The 16,892-nt window shown below is 38.5% G+C and overlaps 1 protein-coding gene across 1 annotated transcript in view; it reads right to left on the reverse strand.

The window, feature by feature from the left end:
• Nucleotides 1-16,892, reverse strand: part of ctnna2 (catenin (cadherin-associated protein), alpha 2) — a 333,673-nt gene that overhangs the window by 221,435 nt on the left and 95,346 nt on the right. Inside the window, exon 7 of the mRNA XM_086295702.1 lies at nucleotides 13,480-13,683. Coding sequence (XP_086151828.1) covers nucleotides 13,480-13,683 — 204 coding nt within the window. The remainder of the gene's footprint in view (nucleotides 1-13,479; nucleotides 13,684-16,892) is intronic.

Below are 16,892 nucleotides of genomic sequence, written 5' to 3' on the forward strand. Positions count from 1 at the left end.
GTCTGAAGGGACCGTGATGAGAGGACAATTGGAAAAAGGGAAGGAATAAACAAAGGAAATAAGTAAAAAGAGGACATAGGTGAGAAGTTACTGTCATGGCAAAATCTGGCAAGGTTTTAACAAGGAAATCAGGTGCTTATCAAAGGTCCACAACCTAGTAAGTCAACATTTCAACAGTACTCATGAACTCAATAATATAACTTAAAGTACTGGGTGTGCACAGCTCTGTGTATCAGATGAATCTGTCCTTTCACAGCACAATCAGATCCTCATGGCACACATCTCTACAGGTGTGCTGAATGCAGATGGTTTTATATGAAACCCCACTGTGCTGTGTGAAACAGATTAAGTTATTTTATCACCAGCAGAGGTGTGGTAATTACTGTACATTTATGTGCTGCTGATTATTGTCAAAAGCTATGGTGTGCGTCTGATCTTAAGACAATGGAAAGCCAGTTATTTAATTGTTAGTCTTGGAGAAGGAGAAATTAAACAGAAATTTCATGCTGATTAAAGTGCTCATGACTGAAGTAGTGCTGTGAAAATATGTTGGTTTTTTTAAACATTCTGTTAAAAACTTTTTTAATAGAAAGTACCGTGCAAAAGTCTTAAGCCACCCCTCTTTTTTTTATATATTTTTCTTCCAAAGAACCTGATGTAACTTTTTTTTATGATCTTTAGAAATAGTTCTTCAGGATTTCTGAGGAGAGGTTTTCTTTAAACATTAGGTCATTTTGACCTAATGACTGACTGACCATCTGAAAGTGGTCAGTCATTGCACTTGACCACTTTCAGATGAATGTTTGTTGTATAAAAAAACAACAACAAAACCCCAAACAGAATGTAACAGGAAACACACACAGTGGAACACTATCAGCCATGAATTGACCTCACATAGACCGCACATGTTTTCAATCAATCAGCTGCAGCTACGGATGGGTATCGAAAACCGGTTCTTGTTGAGAACCGGTTCCCACTGTTTCAATTCCTTGGAATTGTTTGCCATTTTTGCAAAGGATTCCCTTATCGAGTCCAGTCGCCCCGAATGACGTCACCACATTGCAGAGCATCATTTACCTGGCAGGAAACACGTCGCCTCAAAACTTTAATTATACTTTACGAGAACGGATGACACAAGGGCAACTTGCAATACTTGCTAAGTAGATATTTTATTTAAGGGAGGAAACACTACGAATATGCAAAAGCATTTGCATATTTGTTTGTGGTCAAAGGCTTGCACCCATTTGCCACAGCAGATGCCCCCGATTTTCGCTAAGTGAATGTGATTAATTGTAGGCAGGGACATTATTGGATATTCTTGTGTAATTGCTACAGAATAATTTATGTTATACTTTGTTATTGCTACAGACGAATATTTATTTTATTGTTTTACATTTACAATTTTTTTCCTAGGGACCCTGTGACACCCCATTGAAGAGCCGTAGGCTGTGGATCTCTTAAGATCTCACTGTTGGGTTTGTAAGGCCATGTTACTCCTAAATTTCTATCTTGTTCAAAGAGAAGAATAAAATCGTTAAACAGAATCGAAAATGGAATCGGAATCATGAAAATCTTATCAATACCCATCCCTAGCTGCAGCATTTCCCAATTTAATAGCCAAATGTAAAGAAATGGTGGCATAAGAGTTTGTTATTTGAATAAAAGATTCCAAATTTTATTGTTTTGTCATTTAACAACAGAGTGTTTGTAGCATCATAAAAATTAAATAGAAAACCAGAATCAAAACAAGAAAAGGCACTAATACTAAGCAGGAAAAAAGAATGAGAGAAACAAAATAATGTTCTTGTACTTTGTGTAGAAGCTTAAAACCGAACAGTCTTTGAAGATAAAGTAGTGTCATCAGACACATGGGCATTAAATTGTTAAAAATGAGGAAATCAAAAGGGAGACTTGGTGGTGTTATGACCAAATAAGGATTAATGAAATTAAAAGCAAACAGAGAGAAAGAAATGTGGTGCAATTCCCTATAGGGTTCATCATGAACAATGTTTTTCCAGCTCCTTTTGTGCTATAACTTTGTGAAAAACATACAGGAATTATATCGATTTACACTGCATGTACACTTTGTGTTTACGGTGATAGTGATAGATCCGATGGTTTGCTATTAATTCACTGTGTTGAGTACATAGAGCAGCGTCTACAAAAACTAAGTGTAAGTTAATATTCAAGCAACAAACCCCCAAAATCTGACCTAGTCCCCCAGCAGAAAATTCTGGTACACTATTAAGACTTAAAGTGTGCTGAGCTAAATTCACTCCCCTTGCATTTGTTGCAGCTGTATTTACAGCAAGCTGAAGATTTTAGAAAAAAAAAAAGAGCACCTCAGAGAAGCAAAAGAACAAACTTTGCTGAAACACGTTTCATTATAATCACACTGTGTGATTTCATTAAGTAAGAAAACAAACTTTAAAAATGGTGACCCTGTGGTCGGGTCAGGATCCTTATGCCCTGAACAGGTTCAAATCCTGGCAGCCTCAGCCATTTGGTGCGTGTTATTCCCCTGGTCTCTTTGCCCCATTTCCTGTCTCTCTTCACACCAACTGTCAAATGAAGGCTTAACATGCAAAAGCACATATTTTTTACTCAGCCATCAGTTGCCAACGCTGATGGCCGAGCATCTAGCCAGACTGACACTTTTCATCTGAGACAAAATGGTCTGAGGTCGAAACTGCAGTATTACAAGGCCACAGGGTACAAAATCACACTAGAAACCATTTTGGGGGTTCGGCAATGTTTTGTTTTTCTCTTTTCCAAACCTGTCTTATATATCACCAGTAGATAAAGTGTAGCAAAATACTGTTGGCACCATTTATCCATGAAAATAGACAGTTGCAGAAACAGGAAAGCATTAAAGTTTGTATTTGGCAGTGCCCTCTAAAACAGAAAAAAGATAGAAAAAAAGATTTATTTTTTTTGGACTTTCCAAAATGCACTTTTTTCTTTTTCTCTTAGCCCAGAGGCTCAGTGACCACACCTTCCCCAAACACCTTTGTGCGCTCATTGATCTGTAAATTGTCTTCCCTTTATTTTAATCGTTGTTCTAACGCTATCACACTCTCATCTTCACTTTAAGACAGTGACAGGTAAAGGAAGGAAAGGATATTATCTGTGTGTATGTAATCGGTTACGCAATTGTTGACTGAGCATTCTACATGGCAACTCCCGGCGGAGCCGCATGAGCAAGACGGCCATCAGTCTCACGTTAATGATCGTCCTACCTCACATCTCCCGTTTAGTTTTATGTGCCACATCCAGCTAACTGTGACATTTGTGTGCTTGCTATCACACTCCCTAAATCCTTCTCTCTGCTGCTCACCGTTTTGTCGAGTTGCCCCCTGTTCACCTGCCATGGCTTCTAGCTATGGCTATATTCTGCCCAGGCTCCCTTGACCCAGGCTGGCAATGCATTACTCCCCAGATCAATTGATAGATTGGCCCTGTCTGAGCTGCCGTAACTAAATCAGCTGCTCCTGATGATTCAGCACCAGCAAGGGAGCCGGGCCTGCTGTCACCAATCACAGATCACCAGCAGCTGAGACAGGTATGGACATTCTCCTGTCACTTGAACCTAATTTATTGCCAGCTACCACATTGATTAACCTTGTGCTGTGGTTGAAGCTTCCAATAAAAATTTGTGTGTTGTGAGGCAGAGGCAATACGTGGGAGATTGTATGAAAAGGAGGAGGAAACATAAAGGCAACTGGATGTTTACATTACTTCAACAAACTTTGAACAAAAGGAAACACTAAACCGCCAGGAGCAGGTGGGTGGCTTTTGTTCCATTAGGCAATTTGTTTCATCATGAAAATAAAGTCTTTGAGAACCAAGAAACTTTTGATGTACAAGTGCTCCTTATTTGTTTATATGTATATACACACACACACACACACACACACACACACACACACACACACACACACACACACACACACACAATAAAAAGTGTGGTCACCTACAAACCAAACTTATCCACAGACTTCTGACTTCATCTTAAAACTGAATCTGTTATATGTGAAGCTGCTTTAATGTGATGACTCACAGATCCTATGGTGTCCAAGTGCTGCCAGCTGCCACTAAAAGCTGTTTTTATTTATATATTTATATATATTTTCCCCTCCCTGCCCTCTGCCATTTCCACTGACTGTCTTGTCATATTCAGGCACTTCCATCTGCCCTGTGGTAACCCTGAGCCTTCCTGCCTTTCCAGGTCACCTGATTTCCCACACCTACATGGATCGCCATTTTCCCTTGGCCTGCACCAACTGTTTCTTGTAGCTCTGTAACCTTGAATGCCATTTGTGGCCTCCTGCATCTTTTTGGACCCTGCCTGTTGCTGATCTCTACCTGCCATCTGACATGCCATCTGAAAAAGGAAAAAAAAGATTTTTCCATTCCAAGCAATGAATGTTACTGCCTTATGGTATAGGTTCATATAATCAGTCATGAAAAGTGGCCTGTTTTAATACGGCTCTGAAACAAATAACGCTTTTTCATTTACACTTAATTCCTAACACTTAATTATTTTACACGAGAAAAATAAGAACAATTTTATTTAGTAAATCACAACTTTGTAAATCTTACAAATCTTATAACATAAATATAATAGTGTTTGATATTTACGGTCTATATAGGTTAAATGTGGCAGATTCACATACCTGCCTCTGCCTTTTACAAATACCTTCAAACATTTCAACTGTTTGATCAGTGTTGCTCGGTCATGTGCTTAAATTCTGAGTCTAATGCCATGCATGAAAGACTACTGAATGGCTTCCCTAGAACAGGCTGTTGATGAGCTTTAAAGGGCCTCAGGTGATGATTTCTTACTCAAGGGAATGAAAGTTAATTCCTTAGAGAGAACTCTTTTGCTTTTTGTAATCAAATACATCAAAATCTAAATTTAATATAAGTCTTAGCAAAGCTTCACTTTTAATTTAATTCATTTGACAAATTTGCACCTTTTTAAGAGCCCCAATCTTTATTAAATAATGCACTTTATAAGCAGAGCTAAAGTAACATCGTCATCAATGTTCAGTCTTAGCTCAGCTGTTGATTTAACCTCATTGTGGATGCTGAGCAGAGAAGTGGAGGCATTTTGTTCTTTGTGTCTCTATGATTTACTCTGTGCTCGTGCTAGGACAGCCAGGGGCTATCAACAATCTCCCAGCTGTACCCTCTAAAACACAACTCATGGGGCTAATGAACCAAGGCACAATTACTTTAGCAAAAAGCTGCTTTGCCTTAAGAGGGGGAGAGGGCATCTTGAGTGTTCATAAACACTCACTTGATTATAGTTTCTTCAAGTGTAAATAAAACAAGACAATCACTGTGGGTATAACAATACATTGTGAGAAACAAAAGCACTGATGATAATAATAATAATATAATAATAATAATAATTATTATTATTATTATTATTATTATTATTATTATTATTGTTGTTGTTGTTGTTGTTGTTGTTGTTGTTGTTGTTGTTGTTGTTGTTGTTGTTGTTGTTGTTGTTGTTATTATTATTATTATTATTATTATTATTATTATTATTATAAATCCTACCAGTGGCTGGACAAAGCTGGACTTAAAGACTGCATAGAGGCACTAATCAGAGCAGAACAGGAACAAGCTCTGAGTACAAGATCCATAGAGACTGGGGTCTATCACATCAGGCAAGACCCCAGGTTCCTGGTCACATCTGTGCCAAGTATGGCCTGGAAGTCCAGTGGTCAAAATGGGAGACGCCACCTAGGGTGGTCGAGAATGACCGAGCTAAGATCCTGTGGGACTAGACGTTGTGATACTGAATGACAGTAACATCAGGAAGTAGGAACACGAGAAGATTGAGAAGCACCAAGGGCTCAGAGACGAGCTGGAGAAGATGTGGAGGCTGAAGGTAACAGTGGTCCCAGTAGTAATCTGAGGACTTGGTGCAGGCCCAAGCTAGGCGAGTAGCTCTGATCTCTGTCCAGAAGAGCGGAGTCCTAGGAACAGGTAAAATACTGCGCAGGACCCTCAAGCTCCCAGGCCTCTAGTAACACTACCAACACTATGACAACAATAACTTTAAGTACACGCTACTGTTAAATGGCATACCACAGTGTGTATATTATATATATATATATATATGTAATAGTTTGATCCACGTATGATGCTTCTAGTAGCCCCTGATCATATTCACATGTGGAGGATTGAAGGTTTATTAAGCCTGCTTGTTGATCAGTGGCCACTTCTAAATTTAGGGTGTTTTTTGATCTGCACTGTTAAAATACTTATTTTACAGATTAAAATGTGCTGTGATTTCAGTACTTTTCTTTTTCATTTATGTCCATGTCAGCTGCCCTGTGGTCAGCTAAATGCTCTGCCGTTCACTGAGCACAGATACACAGTAGATGCAGAAGGCGATGACTTTGTCACTTAAGGGGCAATAGTGAGTTACTGTAGTGTCTAATCTTCCATCAGTCTAACATGAAAGGAAGATACAGTAGAGCTGTCTAGAGAGCGCATTTATCTTTTATACAGCCTGTGATTTTGACCACTTGTCAATCATGTTGAAGAAGTCATTTAGTGGATGAAATAGAATATGTAACAATGGTGGAAACACTTGGAAGGGATAGACAGAGGAGTCAGACAGCTAGGATTTGCTTTTTTTTAGTCTAGCAAAGACCACTGCAATCTTTGTCTGGCCTCCAGAATCCGAACTAACCTGGTCCCTGCAATCCATCCACACAGCTTCCAAACCTACCTGTGTAAATAGAATTAAAGTTGACAGTTTTATGGCTAATAGATCTGTTTCTTACTGATTTATTTACTGTCTCATTCAATATGGAAACAACATTATGTTTAATTAACACATCATGCTTAAAGTGGTCTAAATATCTCATATACAGAGATATTAACAGAGACACACCGCTACTTCAATTTTCTTCAAACCTTACTACAAATTTTTTTAAGAAGTCAAAGGCAATAGTTAAACACAACTAAAAAAACATAACAGTTTTGGCTTCGACATCAATTCAAGGACATTTTACCCAGGAGACACATACTGTACTGCAATTATCCTATTAAAACCACAGAGGAACTCTGATGTAATAACGACCATTATTAGATCCCCATTGTTTTTAGACAATGACCACGAATGCCACAACAAACATATTATATTAGCTGCACAGTAGGAAAGGCGATACTGTTTGGATCAATAGACACTTGCAGGCTGCTCATTGGTCACAAAGGGCACAATGATTCAAACACTGGCACCAGTCTGAGCAGGTAACACACACATGAAAGTCACTCAATTGTCACTGACATGGCATTCTGATCTGTGAATACAACTACACTAAATAATACTGCAGATTTTTGGTTGTTTTTCCATACGGTAAATATTCCTCACTTTCTTTAACCCTTTAAGACCTACCATAGAACCAAGTCCGCCAGAGCTTATATTATATTTTTACATGCTGTGGAGCCATTTTTGGGAGCATTTCAAGTTGCTATACATCAATACAACCATTATAGCCCAAACTTTAATAATATGTCTGCATTAGGTGCATAGTAATTACATAAATTGCAAAAAAGTGCAATAAACTACAAAAAAATTGAAAATCGTTTTTGTTTTTTTAACATATATTTCTAGTTAGAGAAATTTAAGAGGCTCATCCCTCAAAACTGTAAATACAAAAAAGTTGCACAAACTAGTTTCCCACCACAGGAAATTTATTTTGAGTGTCTTCATAGTTTTATTTTTGAAATACACCAATTTTTATACACTGCAGGAAAAACGAAAATAAATATTATAGTGCAAATTTGCAAAATAACAGCATATGCATCAAAATAAACTATTTCCAGCAGTGCAATATGAGTCCTAAGCATCCCAGAAACGACACAGAAAGTCATAAACTCAAACATAACTTTTTAAAACACAAGTATAGGCTCATAAGGCCCCGATCGTAAAAAAACTACATTTCCGCAAAATGACGTCACTTCCGGTTTCGGGCAGGTCATGCGGTCATGTGATAGTTCGCGCTGATGGACGTAGGAAGTGTTACAAACAGCTGATCGGATCGGCGAAGCGTGTTTCTGGAATATCATGTTTTTGTTGCTGCAAGTGATTTTTATGCAGTTTTTGCAAAGCTATATGTGGAAGGAAACTGTGACCTAGGACAAGCTGATGGCATTAGATGTAAGTACAACTCCTCCGGTTTCATATGCAAAAAAAATTATTGCGCTAGCTTATGTGGTTGCAGAGCTACCGGGATTTAAAAATAGTTACGCAAAATGGAGCGTGCCCGCTCCGATCGGCTGTAAAGGGTTAAGGAGACAGCCTTGAGAACTGATCACAGCCTGGCCTAGATTGTTAGAGTAGTGAATGGGATGTTCAGCCTCTCAGTCCTTTTTTGGTGAATCCCAGTACTTCACACAGTCTTGTTCCCAGGAGCAGTACGATCGTTTACTTTAAATTACAACCTCATTTTTGAAATCCTGCAGCTTTCATTTGAAAAGAAACTAATGCTTCACAAAACTACCTCTGAATAACTGAAAAGAAAGGGCAGAGTATTGTTCCTTGTATCATATTAAGTACTAGCAGTATAACTAGGTAATGGTAACCCCCAAGCTGCCTTTTTTCACAGATGGTTATATGACTGTAGGCTATAATGACCGATGTTGACTCTAAGAGCCATTTTTAGTAGGTCACATGGGTATAATGCCATCATTTCTAACACAGCAATAACTCACAAGCAGTCTCGGCAAACTAGGGATTATCTAAAAAGTCATGCTGGCCTAGTAAATGTCCCAATTACAAATATATGGTCTCTATGATTTATGACAAAGACTGCCAAGTTCATTAGATCTCAATACCAATATTACACTGTCATTAGCTTCTTTTAAAAAGAATGAATGACAACGTTTTAATTTCTTTCAGTTCCGCTCTTAATTTTTTGACTGTTGAGTTGGTAGCAATAATGTGACCATACAGACGAAGAAACAGATTAAAGCCTGACACTGAAACGCAGAAAAAGTCTTGTGAGTGACAGTAAAATCCTTTGCATTCTGAAGAAAGACCTCTTTGCGACTGCAGAGCAAGTCACCAACAAAGATAGGATACTGCGATGCCATGGGTTAGTGACGTTCAACCATCATTGACTGGAAACTGGTTTGCAAATATTTCTAAAATATAATTTGGTTTGATTTCACATTCACTACTATATGTTAAGAAAAGCTACATCACTAGGGCTGCCACGATTAGTCGACTATCAAAATCGTCGACGACTGATTTAATAGTCGACGCGTCGTTTGAAGCTTTGTAAGATCCCAAAAGACACAGGAATAAGTAGCAGGATTTAAGAGTGTAATAACGGACTGAAACAGAAGATGGCAGCACTGCATGTACAAGGATGCCAGCTGCCGTTAAACCCCGAAGAAGAGGTAGCTCTGTCTCAGGATTCATAGCGCGGCCCAGCTCAGTTTCCAACAATGGCGGCAGCTAGTTAGTTTTAATATTACTCTTATTATTCTTTCTGGGTCACAAAATAAACGTTTAACATATTTTCAGGCGAGAATGTAGCTGTGTAAACCTCAAATATCTGCTCAGTTTATCAAGACCACATATTTTCAAAAGCTTTCCGACGTTTTCGGAGACGTCTGTTACCCACTAGCTCGATAGCTAGCCGGGGGCAAGGCAGGGCTCACTAGAGCCCGTGAGCTCTACAGAGGGTTGTGCGGTCAGCTGAGCGCACCATCCGCTCCGAGCTCCCTGACCTGCACTCAATCTACAGCAGGCGGTGCTGGACCAAGGCCAGGAAGATCGTGAAGGACCTCAGCCATCCCAACAACAGACTGTTCTCTCTGTTGAGGTCAGGAAAGCGATTCCGCTCCCTGAAGACCAACACAGAGAGACTGAGGACGAGCTTCTTCCCGCAGGCGATACGGTCTCTCAATCACACCACCACACAGTACTGACCCACACATACAGTTCTTACACACACTGGACTTTCTGGACATTGTTTCACTTCATTACTTAAATCACGCTGCTGTTATTGTGTATATGCTGCTGTTATTGTGTATATATTTATTTATATTTCTTCATACATTCTTATATAGTTCTATATTGTGTATTTTGTTGTACAGTTATTTTATTTTCAACTTTAATTTATATATTTTATCTTATTCTCCCAGTTAAATTTACCCTTCATTCTAATTTGTGTTGTACAGTTATTTCATTTTTAACCTTAATTTATATTTTATTCCTTCCTAGTTAAATTTACCCTTTTTAATTTTTCATATTTATTTCCTATCTTATTCATAGCCTTTTCCTTTTTTGTTTTCTTTAGGTCACGAGCAGTTGTCCAAGCATTTCACTACATATCGTACTGTGTATGACTGTGTACGTGACAAATAAAATTTGAATTTGATTTGAATTTGAATTTGAGAACACCGCACTCCCGGCAAATCGTTTTCAAACGCACCGCCGTCTTTCGCTACTCAGGTTAAAGATGATATATAAGTCACTTAGATAACTTAAAAATGTTATTGTTTGGCTTTTTTTCAGTATTTTATTTGTTCCTGAGTAAATCGGTTTGGCTGAGATTAAAGTTATAGTTTTTACACAGCTGAATAAACGTCAAGCAGACAACTGATTAGAAGTGTGAGATGCTCGAGAATATACTCCGGTGTCCCATTATATTTTAGATAGCAAGGAGTTTATTAAACTTCACCGAAACAATCTGCAAATTTCAATAAAAATTTAATAAACTATCATCTTGTCTTTATTTTTAGTTAGCACATACCTTAAACACTTAAAGCTTTAAGCTAATGATAGTTATAAAAGAGCAGATGCATTATTATTATGCATCTGCTCAGCATACGTTTTACGCCCAATGGATGCATGATCTGATTAGTCGACTAATCGCAAAAATAATCGGTGACTAGTCGACTATCAAAATAAGCGTTTGTGGCAGCCCTATACACCACCCATACAAGTTTTTCCACATTAATGCAAACCTTAAATTAAATGTGAGACTAATGCTCCTTTAATATAGTTGCTTAATTTAATCATTTATTTTAAAGTGAATGTGCTAGAGTGCAGATCAGGAATTAGCACAGTGTAAATGCAAAGTGGAGGGGGGAGAGAAAAAAAAACAATGAATGTCTGAATGCAGCTCTGCAGACAGATTCAGGAATAACTCGACTGTGTAAAACACACTTGGATTTAACATGATAAAAAGAGATCAGACATTTAATAGATTTGACATTGAAAGTTTCAAAAATCTTATGGGCTGCCATTTAATGGCAAAGTCTTCCAAGAACTTATTCATGTGTGCAAGGTCAATGACAGAGTATCCAAGGGCACCTACTATTTCCCTTATGTAGACACAGCTCACATGGCTCACTGTGCACAAAAGGGTGGGCTGAAGAAGAATATAAATCGGATATGTGTGATGATTAATCATTGTCTTGGTCAGCCTCATAACCTTTAAACAGTTGTGCCAGTCACAGTGTTGCATGAGAAATGGCTCACTAAATGGAGAGAAAAATTCCAGATGAGCTTCTCCAAGGATGAAAATACTACTGTTAACCTCAGGGTTTAGAGCCACAGTGTGCAGACCGATGACTTACACACTCAGTATACAGTAAATATTCAGAGATTGATAACATAACCCTTAGTTTTAAGCTGTAACGGCAAACATTTGTGAAAACCTTACTTTTTTGGCCTCACATTGTTGGATACATGACCATTATTATATGTTCAGTTAGTACTCTGATGTAGGGCATATGCTTTCCAACCACCATACAATATGTCCCAAAATACAGTACTTTTGTACACCCAGCTTGTTTTCTTAATGCTGCAGTCACACTAGGGAAAACTATGACTGTGATCATGTGCAACGAACTTGCAGTCTCACAGTCTCAATGGTTCCTTGAAAGACAGCGACATGATGTGTGATCATTACATTTAGTCATCATTTTCAAAGTGACTTTGGTAAATCAAGAAGTATGAAATAAAAGGGCAGTAAGACAGAGTCAGCCTGAAATTGAATGGGTTCAAGTTGCCTATTACATGCTATCTGTTTGTGATAGCATGAGTGATTAATTATGATACACCGCAAAATCTGTTGCCTTCCACAGATAGAAAAAAAGAATCACATTAAACAGGAATTAACATTCACCGCCTGTTTTCAGGCTCTAGCCAGAACCTCAACAGCAACAAAAATCCTGAAACTCCTCCACAAATAGTGACATGCTTGCTGGAAGTTGCCAAATAACATTCACACTCACAGCCTTATTTCTGTATAGACATATATAGAATACAACTATCTGACAATCAGTTGAGTCCCCTACAGCAAAGAGACCCATCACAGCTGAGTTGCTCTCGTTGGTGTAGACTGCCACAGAGTGATTGCTTTTTTATATGTATATAAATGAGAAAGCAATCATTAACAAACCTTTGGGAGTCTTTTCTTAGTTGTCGCTCTTTCAGGGTATTGAATGCTCAACCTTTGGGTGACATGATTGCTGGTTCAACAGGTTGCAATCGGTCACCAAATGTGAAAACTTCAATGCAATCACCTGGCAACCACCGATTTATTCCAATTGTAAGGAGGTCGCAGTCCTATTTTTACTCTAGGGCGACTGAGCCATGATTTTCATTACTTTTAACTATATTTAGGTACAAATCCTCAAAGCGATGATAGTTTCATCACTCGTAAACATGCAGTTGTGCATTTCTGTCATTTAGTCACTTTCCATTACCTGATGGAAATGCAAAGTTATCAAAAGAGTGATATGTGCTGAAAATAGACCTGATCCTCAAGTCATCTATTCTCAGCACGTCAAAGAGCAGACTTTCACCCACACCTCGCCTCGCATAGTCTCATCTCCTCTCACCTTTGAGTCTACTTGCAATGCTCTGGGAATGAAAGCACCAAAGGCATGAGGGATGGGCAAAGAGCAATTGAAGGTAAGAATATTGCCAACATACTGTTAACGTAGCTTGCAGCAGTCTTTGGACTGCCCTGAAATATAGAGATATACAGGCTGTTGCCTTCATTTACCATCAAGGCACTTCAATTTTATTTTTATAGCCCAAAGGGGGCTTTGGGCTATATAAGGTGTACAGCTATAAGGGGGCTTTACAAGGTGTACACCTTGCAAGACCTCTATCCCTAGGACCTCAAATCAAACAAGGAAAAAGTCTATTAAACCTCTTCAAACAGAGAAAAATGCAATAGCAACAAACAATACATCCCTCCTTTAGGACAGAGAGATTTATGCAAGAAATATCTCCAGAAATAGAGAGAAGTGTTTACTTCTAAATAAAATGTCAGCTTTACCAAGAAAAGCCAAAGATTAATAACAAGGCCTGTTTTTATTAGCACAGAAGTTTTCACTGATGTATGTGAAACAGGTGCGCACACACTAATGAACGCAGTTGCAATTCAGTTGTGAAAATAAAGCAATAAGAGAAAAACTCACATTGTTCATGTACTCGCTCAACAAGTCTTGAAGGGCCTGTCGAACGGCGTTGCATTCAGCCACGATCCGTTCACGACGGTCATCGCGTGTGCATGAAGAGTCAGCCATTAATGCAGCGCCACTGATGATGCTCTCTAAGCGCTCCTCCAGAGACGGACGGAAACGAGCCTCACTGAATGTCAGAGGGTCCAGGATGATCTTGTTCTGTAGGTCAGAAATGTAGAAGGTCAGGACAGTAATCCAGGCAAAACGGATAAATGACTCACCACTGGATGACCGGTTCCAGAAACTGTACCCAATGACAAATGGCAGTTCAGCTTTTAATCACAGACTAGTGTCTTTGACACAGACCCTGGGGCACAAGATCGGGATGGAGTAAGTTGAAAAGAAGAAGACAAAGAGCACCACACTGACCAGCCACTGTTCTGATTAAATCGTGTTTATCTAAATACAAAGGAAATGTTTTACCTCAAGCACAGCATCAAATTTCATGAAAGTTTACAACAAATTTAGGCCTTTGTTCATAAAAGGTTTTTCAAATATTGAGAGCACAAATAAAATGAAGCTGCATTTCTCTCATGAAAGGGAAGTATCCCCTCAAAAAGCCTCAAATTCTGGATGGGCTGCCATCATTCCAGCAACAATCAGCCACCATGACTAAGTCAGGCAAAACCAAGAATGCATAAAGAATATCTAACACAGGGTAGCTCGAGTTCATAAATTTAAAACAATACCCCACCCACATTTCTCTGAGCATAAGACTTGCTGAGGCTACCGAGGAGGTAACGAGGAGAAAGAAAAATTAGTGACCTGAACGTCAAAACCTTAGCATTTCAAAATCTTAGACTTTATCCTCGCTTTTATTATGATCACTACAGAAATAGAGCCCAGCTTTACAGTGTTGGCTACAATGTGAATAATGGAGCAATAAAGTCATTTATTTTAGCGATGCCTTATCTTGTATTGTTTAAGTATTGTTTAGTCTTTTGATCCTAAGGTGCTTTGGGTCTGCATAAAACTCAGAATTGCTTTTATTCATCATCTAAGCTTTAAATAGCTCTGATGTAATTAAATGTGACTCTGTGGTATAAATGACCAGTGTTGAGTTACAGCAAAAAGCAAAGATGCACTTTTCAGTCACTCCAAACCAGTCTGACACTGGTGACATGTCAAGTGGAAAACTGATAGGGAATGCTGAGTTACGGACGAGCTTCCTGTATTTCATTGATATCTGGATGGTTCTATTCTTAGTTTCTCTCTGCTTCTTTACTTTTTATTTAGTTTTTGAGGTGTTGTTTACAAAGCTAACTGCATCAGCGTTTTGTGATATCCCGATCTATATCTGGATTGGAAGCATAGTCAAATTCTTTTTTAAATGCCATCTGACTCTGAGTGAAACATAAACAAAAACACTTGAATCTAAGTCTCATTTCTCGAGGGGAGATGTGTTCATTTATTTGGAAAAAATAAACCATGTATGGCACACAGAACTATTTGTCTGACAATGTCGCCATTATATCTTTGAAAATTTCACTATTATCAAAGGTTGCTGCTACATCTGGTACTTCAGATTAAGTTAATCAACTTTATACAGGAAAAACACCCCATATTCCTTCATCTCACTTGTGCAGTGGTTATTATGCTGACATTCATATCATATATTAGAGCTGTAAAATGAGAGGCAAGAAATGCAACAAAGCCCTATACAGTGAAGGTCTCAACATGAAAAGATGCAAAGAAGAAAATAACATGAATGGAAATTGAGAACATTCCCCGAGGACTCCAGTGAATTGTTATTCCACACATGGTGTCAGGTTGCAATTATCACTGGGAGTTGGGAATAGGCAGAGCAGAAATAGCAACAAATGCTGGGCTGACAAAGGCTGGGAGGATTTCAAGGTAATTGGCAATGGCTAAAGTCATCTTCCAGAAACTCACAAATGTGACTGATAGTCCCTAGTCCCTTAGTGAGTTTCAGTGTTACACTTTTCTTCCCCCCTTTTACCTAATAATCACTTACTCTGTTGTACTGCTTTGCTTCAAAGCCCAAAACCATCGTGTAAGTGAAAAATCTTTAGACAAGTGCGCACAATTATAAATAAATATTAATTAAAAAGTATTAGAACACAATCAAAAACTGCAAACTTAAAATCATCCAGATACAGTATTTGGTTCATCAGGAAATTCAAAAAGCTACCAGAACACAGAGGAGATTTGGTGTCTTTCTGGTACTGCATTCAGGATCAGAGTGATATGTCAAAATCTTTAAAAGTTTCACACTTCCTTGAAGAAGAATCTTGGCATCATGCTTGGTAAAATGTTTCCTTTAATTCCTCTTATGATGTAGTTATGTTAAACTCCTATAACACTGCTGACAAGTGTTGGCTCCTAATGCCTTCTGGTTTCTAAAAGGTCTGGAAAGATATAGAGGATAATACAGCAGCATTTTTATACAGAGCAGTCAGAGAGTCCTTACTGCAAGTTTTATAAAAGAAGAGTTCTTTTTTTCTTTAGTTAATTATACACCAGTCTCTTAAAGTCTGTAATTCTATGTGAATGTACCATTGCATTTGACAGTATATCAAGACCGGAGGGAACCTTATATTTGCCTCACTCACAGCGAGGCTATCGGTTTCAGAATCAGAATCAGAATCAGAATACTTTATTGATCCCTGGGGGAAATTATTTTTTGTTACAGTGCTCCATTTTAAACCAACATTAAGACAAGACAGACAATACGCTAACTAAGAATAGTACAATATATACATATATATACATACATACATACATAAGTCACTCATAAATAAATAGCTGGAAAAGAAACATGTGTAGTTGTAGCAGCAAACAGTGTGTTAAGTGGATGCGTTGTACAGGGAGATGGCCACAGGCAGGAATGATTTCCTGTGTCGTTCAGTGGTGCTTTGACCCCACTTTAGGGCATGAACCAGAGACAGGGCACATGCCACATCAGCCTTTGTCAAGTGTGCCTTCCAGAACTTTCCAGTATTTGATGGCAACTGCTTTTTCAGAGATAGAAGTTCAACAAAGTCCTGAAGATACCACTGAAATGCCTCTAGATGCCACATTATAGTTCAAGGGTTGTGTAGTTGATTATTATGGTGTTTGACAAAGCTCTACCCACAGTGGCCCATGAGGGACATTAGTCATAACCCACTCTGTGATCGATTACCCTAATGAAGTGTGTCTGACTCAGAAAAAGTTCCTTATATTGTCCCACAGTGGATGCCAACTAAAACAGCTTGATAAAGACTGTGATATGTAACAGTCGCTGGCACACTTACAGTAACGCTACAAATTGTCAGCTACTACAAAAAGTAGTACATGAATGTGAAGGAATTTCCATATTATACCCATACAGCAATACTTTTTCACCGTCCCCATCTGTTTAAGAA

Source organism: Aulonocara sp. 'chitande type north' Nkhata Bay, linkage group LG6 (assembly GCF_057382095.1).
Source record: "Aulonocara sp. 'chitande type north' Nkhata Bay isolate Kocher_YH1m ecotype deep benthic linkage group LG6, A_spYH_male_GT1.1, whole genome shotgun sequence".
NCBI classification, from domain to species: domain Eukaryota; kingdom Metazoa; phylum Chordata; class Actinopteri; order Cichliformes; family Cichlidae; genus Aulonocara; species Aulonocara sp. 'chitande type north' Nkhata Bay.